General features: G+C 40.2%; 1 protein-coding gene across 2 annotated transcripts in view; it reads right to left on the bottom strand.

Annotated features, from left to right (window-relative positions):
• SRBD1 (S1 RNA binding domain 1) overlaps nucleotides 1-24,558 on the bottom strand; it is a 225,894-nt gene extending 201,336 nt beyond the window's left edge. The window contains exons 1-4 of one of the 2 annotated variants that reach the window (XM_032177442.2): nucleotides 24,507-24,558; nucleotides 18,665-18,744; nucleotides 15,213-15,393; nucleotides 12,751-13,137 (exon numbers count right to left, since the gene is read on the bottom strand). In XM_032177442.2, the coding sequence (XP_032033333.1) occupies nucleotides 12,751-13,137; nucleotides 15,213-15,393; nucleotides 18,665-18,744 (648 nt within the window). In that variant the 5' untranslated portion in view covers nucleotides 24,507-24,558. Of the gene's footprint in view, nucleotides 1-12,750; nucleotides 13,138-15,212; nucleotides 15,394-18,664; nucleotides 18,745-22,881; nucleotides 23,001-24,506 lie in introns of those variants that run through there. The other variant, XM_058428266.1, reaches the window with a different exon arrangement.
• Nucleotides 24,559-24,649: the final 91 nt, after the last annotated feature.

Below are 24,649 nucleotides of genomic sequence, written 5' to 3'. Positions count from 1 at the left end.
GTGAGGGTTAGAGTTGGAAGACCCTTCTGTAGCTTTTGAATTTTGTATCATGCACAAATACAACATCTTCAAACGAATTAATTACTTTTTAATTTTTTTTATTTTTTTGAGACAGTTGTCTCGCTCTTTCACCCAGGCTGGAGTGCAGTGGCACAACTGTGATTCAATGCAACCTTGAACTCGCAGGTTCAAGTGATCCTCCAGCCTCAGCCTCCAAATAGCTGGGGCTACAAGCCACACCATCATACCTGGCTAATTTTTTTTTTTTTTAATTAGTGGAAATGAGGTCTTATTATGTTGCCCAAGCTGGTCTCAAATACCTGGGCTCAAGCAATCCTCCCGTCTCAGCCTCCGAAAGTGCTGGGATTACTGGCATGAACCACCACATCAGGCAATTAATTATTTTTTAAAATATTTGTTTTAAAATATTATTTATTTAAAATCATTGGTATTTAAACATTTAATTATTTTAAAATATAAATATTAAAATATTTAAAATTATTATTTTAAATACATATTAAAATTGATGTTAATTATATTAAAATACTAATATTATTTACAATAATATTAAAAGATGATTTATTAATCATTTAAATACTTAATTATTTTTAAGTCTATAGGTTTTAGCAAAATGTACAGTTAAACAGAAAAGTTTACAAAAGTCAGCCTGGAAAAGAGAAAGAATAAAATCTAATTTTAGTAACTTCCCAAAACCTAAGCAGCTCTTTCAAAGTAAAGAACAAAAGGAGTACATTTTATTATTATTTCAACCCTGAATGCCCAAGATCTGACAGAAACTGGGGTAAAAAACAGGGAAAATTTATTAAAGAATTATCATAATCAACTGATTATCAAAATCAAGTCCAGATACATAACAGACTGAATTTCAAGACTACATATGAAATAAATGGCTAAACTCCAGAGACTATAGAGGATATCTCATTCTCGGGGCATATTAAATTCTGAAGTCTACATCTTATCACCCATTCTGACGGATTAATGCCAATTCTGATAAGAATGCCAATTTCACATTTCTATCCCTGACTCTCTTCCACATGAGCTCCAGACTCATTTAGCTAACTATTTTGACATATTCTCTTGGAAATCTAATGGGCATCTCAAACCTTGCATCTCCAAAGTTATCTTCTTCTCAAACTTATTTCTCCTCTACTTTTACCCATATTATGCTATTCAAATGGCAATTCAACCCAGAAAACTAAGAGTCTAACTCTTCCAACTCCTTCAACTCTTAAATCCAATCCATCTTAAGAACCAGTCAACTTGAACTGCAAAATATTTCCTTACTCTGTCACTGTTCTTCATTTCTTCTGCCCCACACCCCAGTCTAGTTCTAGCCTGAACTAATGAAATAGCTTTTACCTGTTCTCCCTGCATCCACTCTAAGTCTCATCTACTCCAGTATACACAAAGCAACAAGAATGTTATTTTCAAAATGTATACCGGATGTTGACCTGTCACTGATTTCCCATTGCATTTGGAATACAAACTCCTTACCATGACCCAAAAGACAGAAGCCTCTCTCCAACCTCATCTTATCCAGTCTTTCCCTAGATCATTAGATGCCAGCCCAATAGCTTTCTCTCAGTTCCTAGAACAAGCCCAGTTACTTTGCTCTTAAGAGGCCTTCATGAGGCTCCTCCCTCTTTAGAAATACTCCTGTTGCTTGTTATCTTCCTTGACCCTCACAAAATCAACTCATTTATATTTTCTCCCTCAAACCTGTACCTTTTCCTGTTTCCTATTCCAGTCCACATCATGTCATCTACCACAGAAACCTTAGGGGATACTGTGGTTATCTCCCATAATATTGTGGCCACTTCTCTCCATTATATAGCAGCTATGTGGCTTGACAGCACTTGACCCTAACTCCAGCTCCGCAGCATGTGGCTCAAGTAACCAGCTGTTTTCAGAATTCACAGCCTGAGTGCTGCATTGCCCTGGCCAGAGAGATTAGCCCAATCAGCATGAAGTTAAGATTTGGGCTGGAACTTCCTCTGAAGAAATACAGTTTGTAGAGGTAGAAATTCAAAGTGGTAGCCATTTTATTGTTATGAGGATGCTGGTGCTAAGAGAATAGTAGATTGTTTCAGTGAACTGACCGAAATTTTCCTGTTACATAGGTCAATAATCTCCTTTATTGCTTAAACTAGTTTGAGACAGTTTTCTTTTATTGTAATCAAAAGCATTCTAATCAATGGCCTAAGCATCACTGTATATTCTCCATCACATCCATCTACTCTGTCACCAAGGAGGCAAACAGAACTTCTAAAATGCCTGTTCCCTCCCCCCTCAAGCTCTATTTCCACTAATAGCATCTTTTATCTGAACCCACAGTAGGTTTTTATTGTTGTCTATGCCTCCCACCCACCCCATCTGCATTACTACAGATATTTCTAAAATACAAATGTAATCAAGCCCCTTATTTTCTTCTTTTGTTTGAACTTAAGCTCCAATGACTTTTAGCTACCTACAGGTAAAGGTCTAACCACTTTCCTCTTGAGAGGCCTTCATGAGGCTGCTCATGAAGAAGTTAGCAATCTAGAAGGGAGATAAAATATTAATGCAAATAAGTAAAAATAAAACAGCATGTGCCAGGCAGTACCATGTTTTTAAAGAAGAGAAAAGATCTCCCTGAGGTAATCAAGGGAGGCCTGCTGCAGGAATAGCATTTTGGTTGACCCTTGAAAGATAGGCAAGATTCTGAAAGACAGAGATGACAGGTGGAAACGACAGGAATGCTCATCATTTTGGAACTGTGTGATTGTTAGAGCAATCCATGGGCTCCCACTACCCAACAGCTCAGCTATTGTTGAATAAAAGAAATGTAAGACAGCTAAGACTCCAGACCCTGGATGGTAATAGGTCCTAACAAATCCATATGGCATCATGTATGTTATGGGAGTGTACAGTGCTTCTTATGCAAATTTGATCCTTGAAATTAAGGCTAACAAAACCACATAAAAGCAGTCTTCATTTTGGGGACTCCAAATCACCAAATGTTTTCTACATTGATTCAGTTGAACATTTATTTTAGCTCATATTATATGCCAATAACCATACTAAGCCAATGATAATGAAGATGTAAAAAAAATCAAGTGCCTCTTCTCAAGGAGCTAACAAGCTTCCAAAAGCAGACAGACATGTAAATAGTCAACATACAGTATGGTTCACACTCTGACAGAAGTGTATATACATTGTTTTAAGACCACAGGAAGGGTGGAAACATCGAATTCTGCAGCAATGGAAAAGCAACAAGAGAATGAAGGTACTTCCAGGCAGCTAAATGCGGAGGCAGGAATTCCAGGAACAGAGAATAACATCAAAAGCCTCTGATGAGAAAGCACTGCACATTTTTTAAATTGCTAAAAGTTCAGTAATGCTGAAATGTATAAAACTGCCTTTGCAAAAATCTTAACTGAGAAAATTATTACAGCGAAAGAGATCTGACCTAACCAATTCCATCTTGTTCCTAACCTCCAAGCTGTCCTTATCCATTCCTAGGCGTAGGCTGAACTAACTTGGGGAGGAACTTAGTTTACAGTTTAGCTTTGAAACAAAGACAATAACAGCATTTTTGCAAAACAAACCCCCTTCCTGCCTGGGGACTAGACTGCCTTTGTAGGACTAACAAATTAGCCACAAGAGTAGAAATTATGGTTCAGGAGTTGATATGGTTTGGCTCTGTGTCCCCACCCAAATCTCACCTTGAATTGTAATCCCCATAAACCCCATGTGTCAAGGGCAGAACCGGGTGGAGGTAACTGAATCACAGGGGTGGTTTTCCCCATGCTGTTCTCGTGATAATTAATGAGTCTTACAAGATATAATGGTTTTGTAAGTGTGTGGCATTTCCCCTACTTGCACTTCTTTTCCCTGCCACCATGTGAAGAAGGATGTGTTTGCTTCCCCTTCCGCCATGATTGTAAGTCTCCTGAGGTCTCCCCAGCCATGCTGTACTGTAAGTCAATTAAACCTTTTCCCTGGCCAGGTGCGGTGGCTCACACCTGTAATCCCAGCACTTTGGGAGGCCGAGGTGTGCGGATCACCTGAGGTCAGGAGTTCGAGACTGGCCTGACCAATATAATGAAACCCCATTTCTACTAAAAACACAAAAATTAGCTGGGCATGGTGGTATGTGCCTGTAATCCCAGCTACTCAGGAGGCTGAGACAGGAGAATCACTTGAACCCGGGAGGCAGAGGTTGCAGTAAGCTGAGATTGCAACACTGCACTCCAGCCTAGGCAACAACAGTGAAACTCTCAAAAAAAAAAAAAACAAAAACAAAAACAAAAACAAAAAAAAACCCTCTTTCCTTTATAAATTACCCAGTCTCAGGTATGTCTTCACAGCAGTGTGAAAATGGACAAATACAGGAGTCATGCAGCTGGAGGCTTCAGGATTTTAAAAATCCCCAAATAGCTCCTGGGGATAACATTCTCATTGTAAAACCTAAGACCAGGGCTTGAGATATTTTGCAGACCCTGCACTATATGGATCAGCTGGCAACACCCAGATTGATAACTGAGTTCATCTGGTCTTACGGCCCCCACCCAGGAACTGACTCAGCAGAAGAGGACAGCTTTGACTCCCTATGATTTCCTCTCTGACCTGACCAATCAGCACTCCTGACTCACTGGCCCCCTATCCACCAAATTATCTTAAAAACTCCAATTCCCAAGTTTTCAGGGAGACTGATTTGAGTAATACTAAAACTCCAGTTTTCCACACAGCTGGGTCTGTGTGAATTACTCTTTCTCTACTGCAATTCCCTTGTCTTGATAAATAGGCTCTGTGTAGGCAGTGGGCAAAGTGAACCCACTGGACATTACATGTACAAGGAGTGTGAAGATCAGGTGAGAAATAGAAAGGTGGATGAGGCTACATGGTGAATTCTAGAGAGTTTGAACTTGATATCCTATACTCAATATGAAGCTGTTATAGGTAGACAGGCATAAGCATGGCAGGAGAGCCCCCCTCCCAACTAGGAATGTTGGGTGATGGTTCTGCAATTATCACATTGCCTCTCTAAAAGTGATAAATTGGCAGCCAGCCCCAGGAAGAGGCCATTTCCTGATGGTCCATACTTATTACACTAAAGTGTTAACTGAACGCAGACACCAGGGAGAAGCAACTTCCCGGACATGCACACCGAGAGACAAAATGGTGAAGTATGACCTTCCAGCATGATATGGTTTGGCTGTGTCCCCACCCAAATCTCAACTTGAATTGTATCTCCCAGAATTCCCACGTGTTGTAGGAGGGACCCAGGGGGAGGTAACTGAATCATGGGGGCCAGTCTCTCCTGTGCTATTCTTGTGATAGTGAATAAGTCTCACCAGATCTGATGGGTTTATCAGGGGTTTCCACTTTTGCTTCTTCCTCATTTTCTCTTGCTGCCGCCATGTAAGAAGTGCCTTTTGCCTCCCACCATGATTCTGAGGCCTCCCCGGCCATGTGGAACTGTAAGTCCAATTAAACCACTTTTTCTTCCCAGTCTTGGGTATGTCTTTGTCAGCAGCATGAAAACAGACTAATACACAGGGACACACCACCAGAGAAGCAAAGAAAGCCTCAGATGGGCTATGTACAACTTCCTAAACACACACCACATACTCACCTCCCAAGCATAAGGAGGGCACTGCACATGCGGGCAGCCCACTCTAAGCAAAGAATCATGGGAAAGGGGCCAGCCTATAAAGTCCTAGGATCAAAGTTAAACACCACACTTGACCTCAGTGCCTGCTTGGGTCTCTTCCGAGCATACGTTCCTTTCCTTTCTTTCCTGTTCCAAAGCCTTTTAAACAAACTTCCGCTCCTACTCTGAAGTTTGCCTTGGTCTCTCTTGCCTTATGCCCCTCAGTCGAATTCAGAGGAGGAGGAGGCAAAAACTGCGGTTGCTGCAGACCCTTACAGATTTGACATCAGTAACTCGGATACCTTCCACTGGTAACAAAGCCATTCAACAATGGATCCACTCATTGGTTGGTTTCAGCTGTTGAGTCAACCCTCTTTTCAAGAGTTGATGAGATCTATGAACTACAGTAGTGGTTTACAATGTGTGGTCCCCAAACCAGCAGCATAAGCATCATCTGAGAACTTGTTAAAAATGCAAATTCTTGGGTCTCACCCAAAAGCCACTCAATCAGAAACTCTGAGGTGGGGGTTTAATAATGTGTGCTTTAGAAAAATTAGGCAAACAACAAAGAAACAACTAAAAGAGCTAAAAACAGAGCAAGTCTTAGAGTTGGGAAGGGGTGGGGCAAAGAACTACTATAGTTTTCACTTATAAGCGATTCACATTTATTACTTTTATATTTTTTAAAAATTAACTGGCAGAAAGGAATGAGAGTAAGGGGGGAAAAAGGCACTCTCAAGAATTTTTTGTACCTCTAAGACAGAGGCACTTATTTTGACTGTTGTTTTAGGCTAATTCCTCTATAGAGCCTATTATGTTCCAAACACTTTTACACAGTCAACATAAACTCATTTAAACTATATGAGAAAGGTACTTTATTGTTCCCATTTTACAAATGCAAAAACTGAGAGCCAAAAAAGTAAACTGCCCAAAATTCCACAAGCTATATAACCTCTTCAAAAATTCAATTTATATGCCAAGCAAGATGATTCCTCAGGCATAATCCTCATGTGTCAAGGGCACGACCAAGTGGAAGTAATGAATTATGGGGGGCGGTTTCCCCTATGCTGGTCTCAGGATAATGAGTCTCATGAGATCTGATGGCTTAAACTGCCCTCTCTCTAAAACCTCCAAAGAAATGCTTTTTCCCAAAGTGTCCTGAGATTTACTCCTCCAAAAGGAAATTCCGATTTCCTCAGTTAAAAAGAAAACATCTTGGCATCAAGCAAATAAACTATAGCCTTAATCATCCAGGCAGCATCTGCATTTTAAAAGAACATCTAAGTTAAATGACTCTCTAATGAGTGGAATTGAGAGAATTTTCTATTCTAAATCACTCCTAAACCAGTAACTGGCCACCTCCCCTCTGAAAAGCTGTTGATTTCTGCTGTTCTCCTTACCCTTACCTAGTTATTTCACTGTATCACTTATTCTACTACACACATGTTTTCTTACAGATTGCAAAAGGAAAAACCAATCTATGCTGTTAGAAATCAGAAGAGTGGTTGTATGAGAGGGAAGGAGGAATTGGAAAATAGTATAAAGGGGGATTTTGAGATGTTGGTAATGTTCTGGAAGCTTGTTACATGGTTATACTTTTGAACATCTCTGAGCTGTACATTTACGTACAATATTCTGTATGTTATACTTCAAAAAAAAGTTGTTTTTTAAAAAGACCATAATAAATACTACCAACTAAATTATATTAACAAAAAGTACCAATATAATTTCTCTTATTTAATTTCTCCTGGACAAATAGGTTAAACCTAATAAGTGGTTCCGCATTTATACACAGAATTGCATTGAGATACATAACTCAGAAATGTTGACCACTTTTTGTCTCACTTCTTTCCTCAATTTTGTCATCCCATAGCTTTCTTCACCCACATAATCCCACACAATCTCTTGCAACAAAGGGAAAATAGCTAATAAAAAAGATTTGTTTGCCTTTTCTCCCTGTTTAGCAAACTTTACTAAGATATTACACATGACTGCTCAACTCCCCTACACTCACCACTCCCAAAAGAAACTGGACAACCACCACCTTTGGAGCAGTTTAATTTTCCCCAAAATTGTCTGTAGATAGTCACTTGTTCAAATTCTTATAGTTCATGGTATCCATAACATATTTGCAAAATAACTTCAACAAAAACTAGTTTCTGGTCGCAATCACACATTTGCAGTTTGGGAGAAAGGGCTGAAAAGGAGTAGGTTGCTTCTATCAAAAGACCTGGTGATCCCCAACCCCGGATCAGGAAACAGAAACAAAATACATTCATGTATAATGTCTGTTAAAACATTACAGAAGGCCACTGTTTTGGATGAAGCTCCTGCAGTAGGCCCCGATAGACCCTATGTTCCACAGACTAAAAATCAAAATGGACTCACCCTGGCTAAAGTTTTAGTCACTAAACTAAAACAAAGTTGTTATCTGACTTTCCAAGAAATCTAAAGAATGGTAACAGCCAATTTATCAAACAGGCCAGTTTCAATCTTCAATAGGCATGATAATAAAGTTCCCTCTACTTTAATCCTTATACAAAAAGACTGAAGTAACTTCATTTTATCTGTTATTTTTCTATTTTTCTGTCTCCTTCTCTCCACCTTACAAGGAAAGTAATCCACTTTCTGTTGTTTCTGCTTTCATTAGTCCTATCTATAAAACCAACCCCCCTGCTCAATTCATTAGAACACTTATCCTATTTTATGAAATGAAGTGTTGCTTGATTCTAGAATCATAAACCCAACAGAGATCTTTAAACTAAACTTGTAATTTTGTCCTTTTGACAAGCCTAAAACTAAATCAAGTTTTGAGTATATAGTTCTGCCTCTCCAAACAAGACAGTGATGTTCCTGAAAAAATCTGTAGTTTTCAGACTTGAGAAATACACCTTGAACAGAAAAAAACAGAGGACCAAGTTATCACTGTGGCCAAGGCCATGGGGAATAGCACACAAAATGAAGGAAATACATAAATGACATTTCCACATGTTCAACTAGTAATACTTAATTTCTATACAATTAAGTTTCATTAACCATTCCTTGCTAACTAGATAACTATTCAGGATTTCCCCAAAGAATCTAGACATACATTTTGTGGCAAATAATATGCATGTTACAGGTATTTTGTTGAGTCTGATCCTTATCCAAATGTTCAAGACTTTTCTGATTTTCTGGCTTGGTATTACTTGACTCTCATTCTTGTCGGTTCCCTCTTTTTCCAACATCGACCCCTGTTCTCAACCATGTTTACAAGCAGGAATACAGTTTTAAGACAAAATTACTTTCTCTCCCACAAAGTTTCTCCTGTTTACAGAGAAATTTTAAAAGTATAGGAAAGGAAATCCACATATACCACAAGAATTGTCTGTAAAATTCAAGTTAAAATTAAGGAAGGATAATTGCAACTGGTTAAATAAAAAGAACCCAAACATGTAAATTCACACGTAATAGTTTCCCAGGCAATTTCCCTAAACCCACCAGGAAAATGCTGAGCTTAATAATTGCCATCGGATTGCTCAGCAAAGGTGGCAGCATCCCAAAAACCACTTCCCAACTCACAGGCAAGGAGTGCCCAGATTCTCAGAGAACAGGCTTTCAGCTGTCAAAATTCACTTCAAAAAATGAAGTGGAAAAAAAAAATTGCTTGGAATTAAAAGGAAAATCTAGTATGCCTATAATTTTCAAAATATTTTCTAAGAGGGCAAAAGGCCATAAAATAGTTCTTGTGCCTTTAAATGAGACAACTTGCTTCCAAGTCACTATTCCCACATACAACAAAGGACATTACTGCTACTAGTTTACAAATAAAACTTTTCTTTCTTTGCTTTTCCTTTGTCACTCATCTTCTGGCAGCTGGGCACCTATCGCTCATCACATACTTGTCCCTCCTCATTCTACTCAGCGAGTAATCTTGCCTTTCTCTTGGAATGTATTTTCCAAAAGGCTTTGTTTAGCTGCTATTTTAGTGACATTACAGAACTCATTAGTGAACCCAGATATTAATCCCTAACAAAACATTAAAAGTCTAGGTTAACAAATTGCAGAACAAATTTTCTTCTCTCAAAGCTCTGAAATCAACTTTAGTTATACCTATTAGAGAAATGATGCAAACTAGAAACTAAATTCTACAAATACTTTCGAGTCAATTCTCAGTAATTTCTCAGTAATTTTTAACTTTAAGATGGTTTTTCTGAACAAACAAAACTGTTTTCTGTCTATTCTACTCCTGTCCATAAAAGATTTTTTGATAACCCATTGCATCTACTAATCCATCATGATAATGTATTAAACAAATGTAAAGTGCCTAGTACAGAGCCGAGCTCATAACAAGTCATCTATAAATAAATGGTAAGTATTACTATCCCTTGTCAATTAAAGATCTGTAAACCAACACCTTAAGGTATTATGGTAAAAGAAACCTAAGAAAATCTTTGTCAACAGTGGCTAATCATCACCTAGATTTAAAAATTTACATTCTAAAGCTGAACCCTGATGCCCTCCTTTTCTCAGAGAACGCCCCCCCACAACCCCAACACACACACACACAGAGGTGGAGCCCTGGCAGCCATGTTTCTAAAATACAATGAGGCCTCAGCACCCCAGGCACTGGACCAGAGATAGATACCTGACCCAAATTTAGCCAATCAGACTTTCTTCTTAAAATTTGGAACTGGAGGCTGGGTGCGGTGGTTCACACCTACAATCCGTGCACTTTGGGAGAACGAGGTGGGAGGATCACCAGGTCAGAAGACGGAGACCATTCTGGCTAACATGGTGAAACCCCGTCTATACTAAAAATACAAAAAGTTAGCCAGGCGTGGCGGCTACTCAGGAGGCTGAGGCAGAAGAATCGCTTGAACCTGGGAGGTGGAGGTTGCAGTGAGCCAAGATCGCGCCACTGTACTTCAGCCTGGGTGACAGAGTGAGAGACTCTGTCTCATGAAAAAAAAAAAAAAAAATTGGAACTGGAATACAGAAGTAGCTGGTCAGTCTACGTAACTAATAAAACTAATGGCAAATAAACTAGGGAGCTGTCATTTTCTATCCTCTGTAAAGAAGCAAGAAAATCTTATCTGCTGAGAAAACAATAACTCAGAGAAGCAGCAGAAATTGGTGATTATAAGACACCAGATAGTGAGAAAACTAACAGCATCTTCTCTGAGTCCTCACAGTTTCCAATTTCTGGTTCAAGTCCTATGGGAGACTTGACCACATTCTGTCCCTTTTGTTCTTTGAAAGGTCCCTATGTCCTTGGTGAAAAACTCTTTTCTGCTTAAGCTCATTATAAAGAGCTTATATACTTGTAACCCAGAGACAAAAGGTTAAGGCAGGGCCATTTTCTACATCTCTTGCCCTGTAACACAGGGTGGGAAGCAGAGTCATAGAATAAGTAGCTCTTTACTATGAATAACTTATTACCAAGTCTCAAAGACCAGAGACTTCACAGTCTAAAACTTCTTAACTTCCTCCTGCACACTGTCAACTACCAGAGGTGGATCTACGTCAACAATGGAAATAAGCTTAAAAAGTGTTAGAAAAGGAAAAGAGAAGGGAAGTGGTACATGTCCACCTGCCTCTGTAGGCCTGGTCTGGAACCAAGAACTTTAAGAAAGGCTTCAGGGTGAATCTGATGCAGGTAGTCCATGGACCACATTTTAAAAATGCTGCCTTCGAGCTTGCAGTGAGCCGAGATCGCACCAATGCGCTCCAGCCTGGGCGACAGAGCGAGACTCTGTCTCAAAAAAAAAAAAAAAGCTGCCTTCTAGGTCTAAATGAACACAGAAATAGAAGGCATAGAAAGGAGCCTAATTATGCTCTGTTTTTCCAAGATACCTTGTACTATTCATTCAGGAACAAGGGTAAGAGGAAAAGCTGTAAAGCAACATTCTATTCCTTAGTGCACCGAACAGAAGAAAAATCATGATTAAAAATTACCAGTGACAGGCCAGGCGTGGTGGCTCATGCCTGTAATCCCAGCACTTTGGGAGGCCGAGGCAGGCGGATCACAAGGCAGGCAGATCGAGACCATCCTGGCTAACACGGTGAAACCCCGTCTCTATTAAAAATACGAAAAAGTAGCCGGGCGTGGTGGTGGGCGCCTGTAGTCCCAGCTACTCGGGAGGCTGAGGCAGGAGAATGGCGTGAACCCAGGAGGTGGAGTTGGCAGTGAGCTGAGATCGCACCACTGCATTCTAGCCTGGGCGACAGAGCAAGACTCCGTCTCAAAAAAAAAAAAAAAAAATTACATTTTACTCATAGGTAATAGAAAAGGCACCATGGGTACAAAGACATTTGTGACACACAGGCAGTCCCAGATTGAGAAGTGGAATCAGGATCCAGCAGAGGCCCTCGGCTCTACAGCCACAATCACAGCAAGGGAAAGAGTACACAACAGAATCACATGGGACAGATAACAGGGAGGGAAGTCACCCCAATCTACCCTGAGAGGCACTACCATAATTAAGTCTAAAATGGTCCCAGAATGTGCTGGGACAGACAAAAGCTCACTAGCTACTCTCACTAGCTACTAGACTCTCTTTGGGGTCTCCAATACTGTCCCCAAAGCCAGCCAAAAAAACTGGGAGAAATCTGATTTCCCCTGTAGTAAGACATATAATTCTGGCATCTCAAGTTGGAATTCTTATAGAATTTCCTTTCAAAAATCGCTAGGCCTTGTTGTAGTACATTACAACATTATACTAAGGGTTAAATAGATGTATGAACAGCCAGTGACCTAATCACCTACACTGCTCTTATAGGAAAATACAGTCCAAGTTCAAAGCAAAAACTTAACAATGAACCTGTGGGGGCCCAACCAGTTGGTACAATCTGTCTATATAGTGTATGTTCACTAAAACACCATGGCAAAGGCCAAGAGAGGCCACACATCTTAGCTGAAGAACTGATGATTAGCTACAACACAAAACAGTGTACCCAAGAAAGTAACAAGTGGGAAAGCCTCCAGAAATCACTGGCAAAACTGAAGAGAGAATTGAAAACCCCCAGTCCTTCCCTTAGACAGTACAACCCCTATGCTAGTCAAAAAGAAAGCACTCAAAACAACCGAAGTGACAGAAAAAGGCTGCACATACCTGTACTATGTCCCAATTCATTTCCACCTCCTCTTTAATATTATTGGCATTTGCTGGAAACTTGACAGGCTGCCCCTGAGGACATGTTTCAGTCTTGATTTTCTTTAAAGGGGACTGACCAAATGTAAAGTCATTGTCATTCTCTTCCTTCTTGCATGTACCTCCCCACACAGTGCTTGTGGATGGTGTCTCTGAACTATTACTCTCGCCCTCCAAGTTGCTGGCTTTGCTGGTTTCTGCATCAACTTTCAGCTTTTTCGTCCTTCGAACTGCATGTGGCTGCGCTGCACATTTCTGTTTTGTCTTGGCTGTTTTCAGAGTCTGTACAGTATCCAATTTATTTTTTCTGTCTTCCAAAGCAGTATCAGCAATAGCCACAGAGCTATTCTATCAAACCACAAAGAGAACATATGAGAATTAGAAGACAAAAAGCAATTTCCTGGGAATATTACTCACAAATAAAAGTGAACAAATTATTGATACACACAATAACTTGGAAGAATCTCAAGGAAATTATGTTGAACGGGGAAAAAAGCCAATCTCAAAGTTACATACTATATGAATACATTTATATAACATTCCTGAACAGATTAGAGGTTGGCAAGGGTCAGAGATGATGGGGGGAGGTGGGTGTGGCTATAAAAGGGCAACACTAGGCATCTTTGTGGTGATGGAACTGTTCTGTCATGGCAGATACACAAACCTACATGTGTGATAAAATTGCACAGAACCAAGTACATACATATACATACACATGAATGAATATAAGTAAAACTGGAGAAATCTAAATAAGATCAGTGGATTTTATCAATGTCAGTATCTTGGTTGTGACATCTTACTATAGATTTGCAAGATGCTACCATTCGGGAAAAAATGGATAAAGAGTACATGGAATTCCTCTATTATTTCTTGCCATTGCATGTCAACTATTTAGAAATAACCAGTTTAATTTTTAAAAATGAGTAAAGGATAGGTCTACACATGCCAGAAAACCAAGATTAAAACTTGCTATCAAAGTCAACCACTTAGCAGACAGAAAAGTAACACTCATTCACTCATACAACTCAACAGGGTACACATGCCACCAATTTCTGTTGAATAGTAGAGGATAGAACACAGAGTGACAGGAGGCTAATGTCAGGCATTTTTCTTTAACAAGAGTCCGCACAGCAGCCCACACAGGTGTCTAGGGACTACACTCTGCACTGCCACTGCCCCCCAATCCAAGTGACAGCTCAAGTGTGAAGAAATGAGACTTGGCACCCATCTTGGCACTGGGGATAGTGTAAATAAGATAAAGACCCTACCCCTAAGGTGTCTGTTCTCCATTACCTAAATGATGCAGATGGCACAAACATGAACAATTCCCAAATTAAATTTCAGTCAAAATTCTATCTTCTCTTCTATCAAGTATTTTTTCCAGAATCACTATTAAAAACATTTAGAACTACAATAAAGAGCACCTCCACCCCAATGCCAATCTACCACCACCACCATCTGAACTTGAAAATAATGAACATTAGACAGCCCTGTGAGTATTAAATTTTTTGCCCAAAATAGAAGGGATCAGAACAGAGATATAAAGATAAAATAACTCCCAGGCCTAAAAGAGTTGATAACCTAATCAAATGAATTGACATATCTAAAGAAAGTGTCAATCATAAAGGGTGTTGTCAGCCACTGTCTTAGCTTCAAGCTATTAAAACATTCAACTGTCATTGTGACAAGCATAGTGCCTAGACCACAATGGACATTCAGTAAACTCAAATGAATGGATTTATCTCATCATCCTATTCTGAGTCCATGCTCATCAAGTAAATTTCTGATTACTACTTAATTCCCTATTCAGATTAGCCTCCAAGGAGAACAAAATGCTGGCCGTAAGAATTTCAAGTCCTTAAGATTATTATTTTAAACTATTAAATATTAAACCAGCACTCTGGTTGTATTTATCTCTCTTGTGAACACAACTGATGTAAAAACACCCAAGAGAGATATATCTGTTCCCAAAATGTTGACAAAAATCATGTTCCTAACTTAGAAACCCAGTTCCATCACTTACTATCTGTACACCGTGAGCAAGTCCCTTAACATCTTTCTTCAGCTTTCTCACCTATAAAATCAGCATAAAAGCACTTGCCTCAATGGTTGTTATAAAGATTAAGTAAGATCATTTAAATGAAATGTGGAGCACATTGCCCGGCTAATGATAAGCACTCAACTATTTGCTAATGCCACCATCATTACCAGCACTACCACACCCAGATCAACTCCTAGGAGAGAGAAAAGGGAATAGACAAAGAAACACAGTACAGACCCAAAAATTAAGACCCATGGTACGGGATGCCATTGCTGGCAGTTTTTGTCATTTACATGCCTTGTCCCACTCTGTAGAGTAAGAAAGTAACATCACCAATCAGGAAGATACTACAGAGTTCCCTCTATCCAGCTATAGCACCTACCAGCTCCTCCTTAACAACAACAACTTCTGAGCCATCACTGATCTGTGGGGCATTCTTCTTCACCCGAGGCATCCTCTTTGGTTTGGATTCCTTGGGAGGGGGCTGTTTACGGCTTCTGGGAACTTTCTTCTGGGGCTCCCAGGCACTATCTTCCTTGTCATCTTCTTCAGAGGCAGATGATCTAGAAGTAAATCAACAGAATAATCTCCAGGAAAAATTAAAGCAAATGTCAAAGGTAAAAAAGAGATGCATGATTCTTGAAAAAATGATAAAGTAGGAGGTGTTTAATATAAAATGGAGTGACTGAGTACAGGCTGTGAACAGTTTTTGCTAAGAATTGAACCAGCAGAGTTGATGACAGACCAGTATAAAAATACCCCGGTATGCTGTAAATCACAGCTCTGTCTCTCCATTCTCTTCTCACCTAACTGACAAACACATACACACATTCATTCAAGACATAGAAAATCATTTATTACCTTAAGTAATTTACTGGGTCATGTCAAACTATAGTCAATGTGAGCTTTTCAATTTTAACAGTGAAAAGCACTTAAATAAGTTCCCAACTACTAATCAAATTCATTTAAATTGTATTAAGTTATTCAAATCAATGAAAGGATTGGGAAATGGCTCTAGGAAACACCCTAAATTACATTAAAAGCCAGCACCAAGACCCTTCCAACTGCTTTAATTAACCCTTTTTTCCTTTCACAGAATGGATTTCTTTCCTGATTAGATTGGATCAGGTGCGACTATAGTACTTTTCTAACAACGAAGAATCAAACTCACAGCAAGAGCAGAGAAAAAGCAGCCATGGGAACTCTGTTAAAGGACCATCATGCTCCTGCCAACCCAGTTAATTCCATTTCTACTCTAATGTAAAAGGTCACTATCAGTGAGACTTCCTTTACTGAGATGAGTGAATAGGGAAGTCTGGGTTTTTTAATGTTAAGTTCTTCCTGGGGGCAAAAACCTGACTGGATGACTTCTTAGCTAAATTATGCTCTAGAAGAGAATAATTATGATAGGTCAAACTACTGGTGTTCTCTTCAGAGGTGCCACTAAGCCTGGTAAGCAAAAACAAACAATCAAACAAAAAACAGGAATAATCAGAATAACATAACAGCAGTGGAACTGAAAGAAACTATAATTAGAAAACCAATGAACTAGAAAACTAGGGTTCCACTCCTCATACCATCATCAAACTGAGCAGGATGACTTCTTCCCTCCTTAGTCTCATCACCTATCAACCAGGATTACTGACTAACCCTATTTCACAAAGGAATATCACCAAGATTAAAGGCCCTTTAGTTATTATGAACAAAACACAAGCACAGATACCGTTGTGTTATACATGAAATAGTTCTAAGGCAGCTAGTCAACTCTCCTTCCCAATCACTTGAGCTCTCAGGAGCATCTGGCACTCACCCCTTAGAGCATATCCCTTACATACAGGAACCCCACCCCTTGGTTTTCATACTACTTCTTGGCAGCTTCTCTTTAGCCCCTTTGACTCCTCTTCTCCCTAACCTCTAAATGTTAGAATCCCTCGAGGCTTAGTCCTCAGCCCTCTCCTCCCTCTATGCTCTCTTGCCAGGTAATCTTATATTTTCTCAATACGGGAATCTATGTTTTATTTTTATTTATTTATTTAGAGACAGAGTCTCCCTCTGTCGCCCAGGCTGGAATGCAGTGACGTGATCTCAGTTCACTGCAACCTCCACCTCCTGGGATCAAGTGATTCTCATGTTCAGTCTCCCAAGCAGCTGAGATTATAGGCACGTGCCACCATGCCTGGCTAATTTTTGCATTTTTAGTAGAGATGGGTTTCACTATGATGGCCAGGCTAGTCTCGAACTCCTGGCCTCAAGTGATCAGCCCGACGTGGCCTCCCAAAGCACTGGGATTACAGGTGTGAGCCACCATATCCAGCTGCGAATCTCAATTTTATATAGTATCTCCAACTTGACCTTCCCGCCTTGAGCTCAAGACTTGTATATCCACTTTCACCTGAATGTCCAGCAATCGCATCAAACTTACCAAGTCCAAAACTGAATTACTGATTCCACCACTCTCACACCTGTTCCTCTTCCAGTCTTTCCAAAATGTCTGTCATTCTTTCATACCCCAAATCCAATCCACCCCCATGTCCTGTCCACTCTACCTTCAAAATATATCCCAAATTAGACCATTTCTCATCACTTTCAAGTCTAGAATCCTATGCTTCTACAATAATCTCCTTAACTCATTTCCCCTACTTCCAGTTTTGCCCCCTATAGTCTATTCTCCACCAAGAAACCAGAATATTTTACAAATATAAACCAGGTCATGTAATATCCCAACCCAAAACCCTCCAGTGGCCTCCCAACCCACTTCAAATAAAATTCTAATATCAGGGAAGATCAAGTTGGAGATACTGTATAAAACTGAGATTTTTATACTGAGCCATAAGACAAGATCAGCTACCAATGGGGAGGGGACAGGGGAGGTGGGGTGGGGGAGTGGGGAGGGCTTAGAATTAAGCCTTGAGGGATTCCAACATTTAGAGGTTGGTGAGAAGAGAAGTCAAAGGGACTAAGGAGAAGGATCTAAGCCTATCAGATCCAGATCCTACTCACTACAATCTCATTTCTTACTACTCTCTGCCTCACGTCTCTAGACTGGCCACACTGGTCTTGCTGTTCCCTGAACACACCAAACTTATTCCTGCCTCAGGGTCTTTGCACTTGCTGCTTTCTCTATTTGGAACACCCATCCACAAGATCTTTGGAAGCTGCACCCCCAAATCAAATCTAGATCTCTTGCCACGTCTTCCGAAATAACTTTCTGACTACTCTATCCAAAACGCCCGACTGCAACCACTCACTATGCTCTCTACCCCCTGCCCTGTTTTATTTTTCTTTATAGTACTTATTACTATAAATATTATCAGTCATTTACTTAACAAATATCTTCAGAGCACCTAATATGACTCTAAAGCAGAAATTCTCAACTAGGGATATCTAGCAATGTCTAGAGACATTTTTAATTGTTATAACTGAGCAGGAAGGTATTGGCATCCAGTGGGTAGAGGCCAAGGATGCTGCTAAAAATCCTACAAGATAGCCCCCACAACAAAGAATTATCTTGCACACAATGTCAGTAGTGCAGAGGTTGAAAAATCCTGCTCTAAAGCAATATATAAAACTCTGTGCTCTCATGGAGCTTACATTCTAGTGTAAATATTATGTTATATATTTAGTTGGTTACTTTCTCTCTCCTTTCGATACTTTGTTGGCAACACTAGACAGAACCTGGAACACAGCATGAGTTCAACAAATATTTGTTGCATGAATGAATAAAAAAAGTTTTTTCACCCACATCACTTAAGGAGTTAGAAAATGACAGAATGCATTACTCCTTATTAAAATATTCATCATTTCCCTACCCACATATTAAACCAGTATGCTTACAACTCAGAGAATGAAGAAAATTCATCTTTTGGTACCACACCCTGGACCTGTACTTTTGCTCTTCTTGGCAATGATGACATCTAGAAAAAACAGAACATAAAATCAGCAACACTTGAATATTCTGATCACTTTATTTGGCTACAAGTAATGGGTCATTCAAAACTAACACTTCATGGGAAAAAAACAAAAACAATGATGTTTATTCACAAGCCCAAACACCAGTTTCCCCTGCTACGTAGCTGCCAATTAAAAGAGTAGCTGGCTGGGCACCATGGCTCATGCCTGTAATCCCAGCACTTTGGGAGGCCAAGGAGGGTGGATCACCTGAAGTCAGGAGTTCGAGACCAGCCTGGCCAACATGGTGAAACTCAGTCTCTACTACAAATAGAAAAATTAGCCAGGCGTGGTGGTGGGTGCCTGAAATCCCAGCTACTGGGGAGGCTGAGGCAGAAGGATCACTTGAACCCAGGAGGTGGAGGTTGCAGTGAGCTGAGATTGCATAACTGCACTCCAGCCTGGGCAACAGAGTGAGACTCGGTCTCCAAAAAAAAAAAAGAGTAGCTAATGGCCTTCCAATGGTTTAAAACTCTTAAGAGTATGGGCCATCTTTTGAAAAATATAAACACCTACAGGGTGACACCTATAGGAAAATTGTGTGCTTCATTTTTTTAAGAATTGTGTGCTTAAGTATTCTGTGTTATTTTATGGTAATAGTATCAGGCAGCCACTTATAAAGTCCTTTATTAAACTATATCTCAAAGACAGAAACATTTTTTTCCTGTTTTTCTTTCTTTTTTTTTTTTTTTTGAGACAGAGTTTCGCTCTTGCTGCCCAAGCTGGAGTGCAATGGCGTGATCTTGGCTCACCACAACCTCCGTCTCCTGGGTTCAAGCGATTCTCCTGCCTCAGCCTCCCCAGTAGCTGGGATTACAGGCATGTGCCACCACACCCGGCTAATTTTGTATTTTTTAGTAGAGACAGCGTTTCTCCATGTTGGTCAGGCTGGTCTTGAACTCCCGACCTCAGGTGATCCGCCCACCTCGGCCTCCCAAAGTGCTGGGATTACAGGCATGAGTCACTGTGCCCGGCCTATTCTATATATTCTTAATGAATAAAGTAGAGGTCTCTCTACAAAGTTGGCAATGAAATAAATGATGCTGATTGACTGAGTAAGCAGCCAGGTTATTCTTAAAACAAGATAATCATTCCCTTATAATAAAAGCTCATTAAACTTAAATAAAATGATTAATCACTATGTGACTAAAAACTATTTACCAAATTCGAAGGCCAACCGGTAAAAAAAAGTTAAGACAAATAACCAGAGCCATCACATAATACAGGAAAGTAAATAAAATTACTTTAGCTGTTAAGATTAATTAGCTGTTAAAATTAATTAATAAAGGACTTTATAAGTGGCTGCCTGATATTATTACCATAAAACCATCAAACCATAAGGACTGCACTAGACTCTGACATGTTTGGAACCCTTCAAACAAGTTTCTGACCCAGTCATATGTTATAATGCCTCTGGTTCTAACATCCACTTAGAAGAGAAAATAATCTCTCATGGAAATATTAAAGGGGTTGTCACAAAAGGGAATATGTTCTCACAGCAGCTATAGCTCAACTCAGTCCAGTAAGTGCACAATGACTGGGCAAAATAGTGCTCAGAGGGAACCAACAGAACAACAGGAAAGCAGTCTGCAGGAAGTAGACAGGATAATCTTCCATGTTTCCCTTCACTCTCTTTTTGGCATATTAGGTTATAAAGATCAGCCTTTCTCAAATTAGTATTTTTTAGACATTGATCATGAAAGAACAGGTAATTGTGATTTTTATATTATGTGTATCATACCACAACAAAATAAGAACGGAGGAAGTTAGTGTATGACAAGGGTGGCATTTCAAATCGAGGCAGGGCAAAAATGGATTATTCAATAAATGGTATTGAGACAACTAGCTATTCCTCTAGAAGAAAAAAAGGAGTTTAATTCCTACCTCAACACCATTAACAAAAATTTATTCCCCAATAACTAATAGTTTAAAATGTACAAAATAAAACTACAAAAGAATTAAGAAATAAAGGTGATTCTTTTCATACTCTTGAGTGGAGATGGGGAAATGGAGGTTTTCCTAAACATGACTCCTCAGAATTCCAAAACCAAAAAGACTAACAGATTGCAACACATAAAAATTAAAATCCCAAGCCAGTAGTGGGAGGATTTGAGAGCCAAACCAATTTACCCTGCAGTATTCTAAAAAAAAAATTCACATGAAGCAGTAGCTGATACCTTTGGAATTAAAGGTGAAAGGGGTTAGGGCTGTGTATAAACTGACAAAGGAATATCTCTAGGTGTCCTACCTCACTTCACACTATTAGGCAACTGCCCCAGAAAAAAGTCTATTAAGTTTATTCTCTGGAGAAGGTATTAATCAAACAGTCTAGACTGTGGGCATGGGAACCACACAGACTGAATGCTGAAGGCAGAGAACCCTGGTCTTCCACCACTAAGTTCCCAAAATACTGCCCTGTAGGGAGGAGAATGGGAAGGCTTTTCTCTGGAGAATCTAACCAGTCCAAGAGTAAAAACTTCAAGGTGCTAAGCTTCCCATCAAACAACCCACCCAGATCACCTTACAATCACTCCTACCACCACATTCTACAGTATGCCTGAATTCAGAACATTCCCACACAGACTACCATATACCAATTCTATTTCTACACTTCAGCCTTAACAGAAATGTGTTTAAAATAGGGACAGGCAAACCCTTGGCAGGCTTATGTTTTTGCTTAACCATTATCCTTAAAGAAGGCTCCCCTAAATCAAATATTTCCAACTACCTCTTTATTAGGCACCCTGAAAGCAATATACCATGGAAAGATAAGTTGTAGTATTTCTTTTCACAAATGTTAAAAATATGAATGTAAAAGGAAAGGTGGGAAAGCAGAATCTGCATGAACACACAAGCCAAGTTCAAGCAGATCAGATTTAGAAAGAATATATACAAAAGCTGAAGACCTGGAAATTATGTCTTTAAAACTACCTACGACAGGTACACCCCCAGGAGTATGTATTCTCCAGTTTAAACACCAATATTCTTGAGGCCTGTTTCTCCATCTCCACTACTCCCATGTCCTCTTACTTTGTGTCATAAAACTTGTTAGATTTACCAAAACCTCATCCATCTCCACGGTTTTACATACCGATGTCACCTACTTAACAATCCTAATCCCTCCATCCCAAATCTTGCCTTTAACATTCAGATTTCCCTAATAAACCGCCTGTCTCTGAAACTATTTAGATGTCTCACAGTTCAGTTAACACATCCACAATGGAACTCTTGATGACCATTTCTTGCTCTAAAACCTGTTCCTATTCCAGTCCTTCCCATCTCAATAAGTGGCACCCACCTATTTGCTAAGCCAGAACGTTGAAAAAAAAATTTTTTTTTTTTTTTTTGAGATCGTCTCACTCTGTCACCCAGCCTCGAGTGATCTCAGCTCACTGCAACCTCCGCCTCCTGGGTTCAAGCAATTCTCCTGCCTTAGCCTCCTGAGTAAGTGGGATTACAGGCGTGCACCACCACACCCAGCTAATTTTTGTATTTTTGGTAGAGACGGGGTTCATCACGTTGGCCAGGCTGGTCTCGAACTCCTGACCTCAGGTGATCTGCCTGCCTTGGCCTCCCGAAGTGCTTGGATTACAAGTGTAAGCCATGGCGCCTGGCCAGAAAATTATTTAACAGCTTCACTGACATATAACTGACATGCAATACACTGCACATGTTTAAAGTGTACAAATTTGATGTTTTGACATATGTATACACATCACTACAATCAAGAAAATGAACATATTATCATCCTCCAAAGTTCCATTTGCTAAGTCAAAATGTTGCAAATCTTTTTCTTTCATCTCCCATATCCAGACTATTAGTAAGTCACAAAAGATCTTCCTCCAAAATGTCTTGAATCTCCACAGTCTTCGGTGAGCCTTTAGTCCTCAACCTCCCTCACTTGAACTACTACACTCGCCTCTTAACTGCCCTCCCTACTTCCACTCTTGCCCCTGCAACTCGTTCTCCACTTATCAACTCAAGATGATTTAGAATATGCTTTGGAAACACTGAATTACTTTCCACCCCATCCTTCACTTAGAATCAAGCCACATTTTTATGATGGCCTTTGAAAAGGCCCTGTCAGACTGAGCCCTGCTCACCTTTCCAACCACCTTTACTACTTGCTGGAGCTCCTCAGCTCTTGTCACAACATTCTTTCCCACTTCAGGTTCTCTCTGCCTGGAGTATTCTTCCCCCTGCTTGTCAATTGGCTGGCTCCTTGCATCCCTTAGATCTTAACATTTCAGGCCTAAAATAGGTTTCTCAATTATATTTTAAAAGGAGCCTATTTGCTTCCTGTATACAGTAAGTTATAACATAATCTGTAACTATTCTTTTATTTTACTTGTTTATTGCTTGCATTGCTGTCAAGAGAGTAAATACCATGAAAGAAGGAAATATATGTGCCTTATTCACTTCCATATCATAGAGCCTAGCAATTAACAGATGCCCTACAACTATTAAATGAACATAATATGTGAAAATATGGTCTCTACAGAGGAATATATTTATTTTCCACCACTCTTACGCAATGCCACACATCGCACTCATCTCTTTCTGAAGAAGTGATGGCACATAAGAACATTCCTATTCTTCAGTGACTTGGGATTCTTCCCTCCTTTCAAACTATCTTAATCACCGTGGGTACATGGGCATATTCCAAGTCAACAATTTGGAGGTTGCTATGATGTTACTAAGGGAACAGCCACTAAACTAGGACGACTGAAAATCAGGAGAAAGGGGAAAAGGACGTGCACACTAACAAATACTAAAATTGGAAAAAAAAAATTTAAATTCAAGAAGGCGAACAAAGGAGGACAATTTCTTAAGAGGCACCTAAACAAGTTTCCATGAAGGACTAAAAGAGTGCTTGAATATGAGCAGATTCCCAAGTCACAAAAACAAAATACTAGAGCTGAAAGAACCTGGGATCAGATAGTCCCGCTATATTCAGAAATCTGAGACCCAATGAGGTGAAACCGTTTACTCAAAGAGGAAAGATATGTGGCAAAGGACTATAGCCCAGTGCCTGGAACACCAAGACTAGTCTGGTTTCCCATTCCACACACATTATGTTAATAACATGTCACGTGAGGCGTTCGAGGAACGTTGCCTATAGAGTTCTCAATTCATTCTTTTCCTCCGCTTACTGAGCGCCTCCTAGATGCCAGACGCACTACAAAAGGTGCAGTTGATTCAGACAGGACCACCACGACCGTGAAAAGGATGCTTCCTCTCCCACCTCCGATAATTTTAGGTATAAAAACAATCCAGGTAAATTAGCCGGCCGTGGTGGCGGGCGCCTGTAGTCCCAGCTACTCGGGAGGTTGAGGCAGGAGAATGCGTGAATCTGGGAGGCGGAGCTTGCAGTGAGCCGAGATCGCTCCACTGCACTCCAGCCTGGGCGACAGAGCAAGACTCCGTCTCAAAAAAAAAAAAAAAAAACACCAGGTTTGCCCAGGCTTTTCTATGTCTGTTATGCGCTAAGAGCTGCAGCAATTTGGCTGAAAAGAGGTGTCACGAGGTAGCTAGGAGGGGTTTTCGGGTGGTCGGTTGTGAGAGACCGCTGACAGTAAAATGTAATGAACTTCTCACTTTTAAAAAAGGGATGTTATTGCCCAAATGCGCGCTCAGAACTTTTTTAATGGCCTCAAAGATCCCGGAGCCCGGGCGCCGGGCTCTTGAGAACCCGCAAGACGACCGCCAAGGCGCACGCACAGCTCACCTTCCCGCCCGGCACGTCAGAAGACCCGAGATTCCGTGTGTGCCACCGCACCTTCCGGTTCCCGCCGGAAGTTTTTCAAACGCCGGAAGGTCCGCCTCGCTTCTTCCGGACCAAGTTAGCCACAGACCTCCAAGGCGCGGCGC

This window comes from Hylobates moloch, unplaced genomic scaffold (assembly GCF_009828535.3).
Source record: "Hylobates moloch isolate HMO894 unplaced genomic scaffold, HMol_V3 SCAFFOLD_15, whole genome shotgun sequence".
Classification (NCBI taxonomy): domain Eukaryota; kingdom Metazoa; phylum Chordata; class Mammalia; order Primates; family Hylobatidae; genus Hylobates; species Hylobates moloch.
This window is presented reverse-complemented; position numbering and strand designations above follow the sequence as displayed.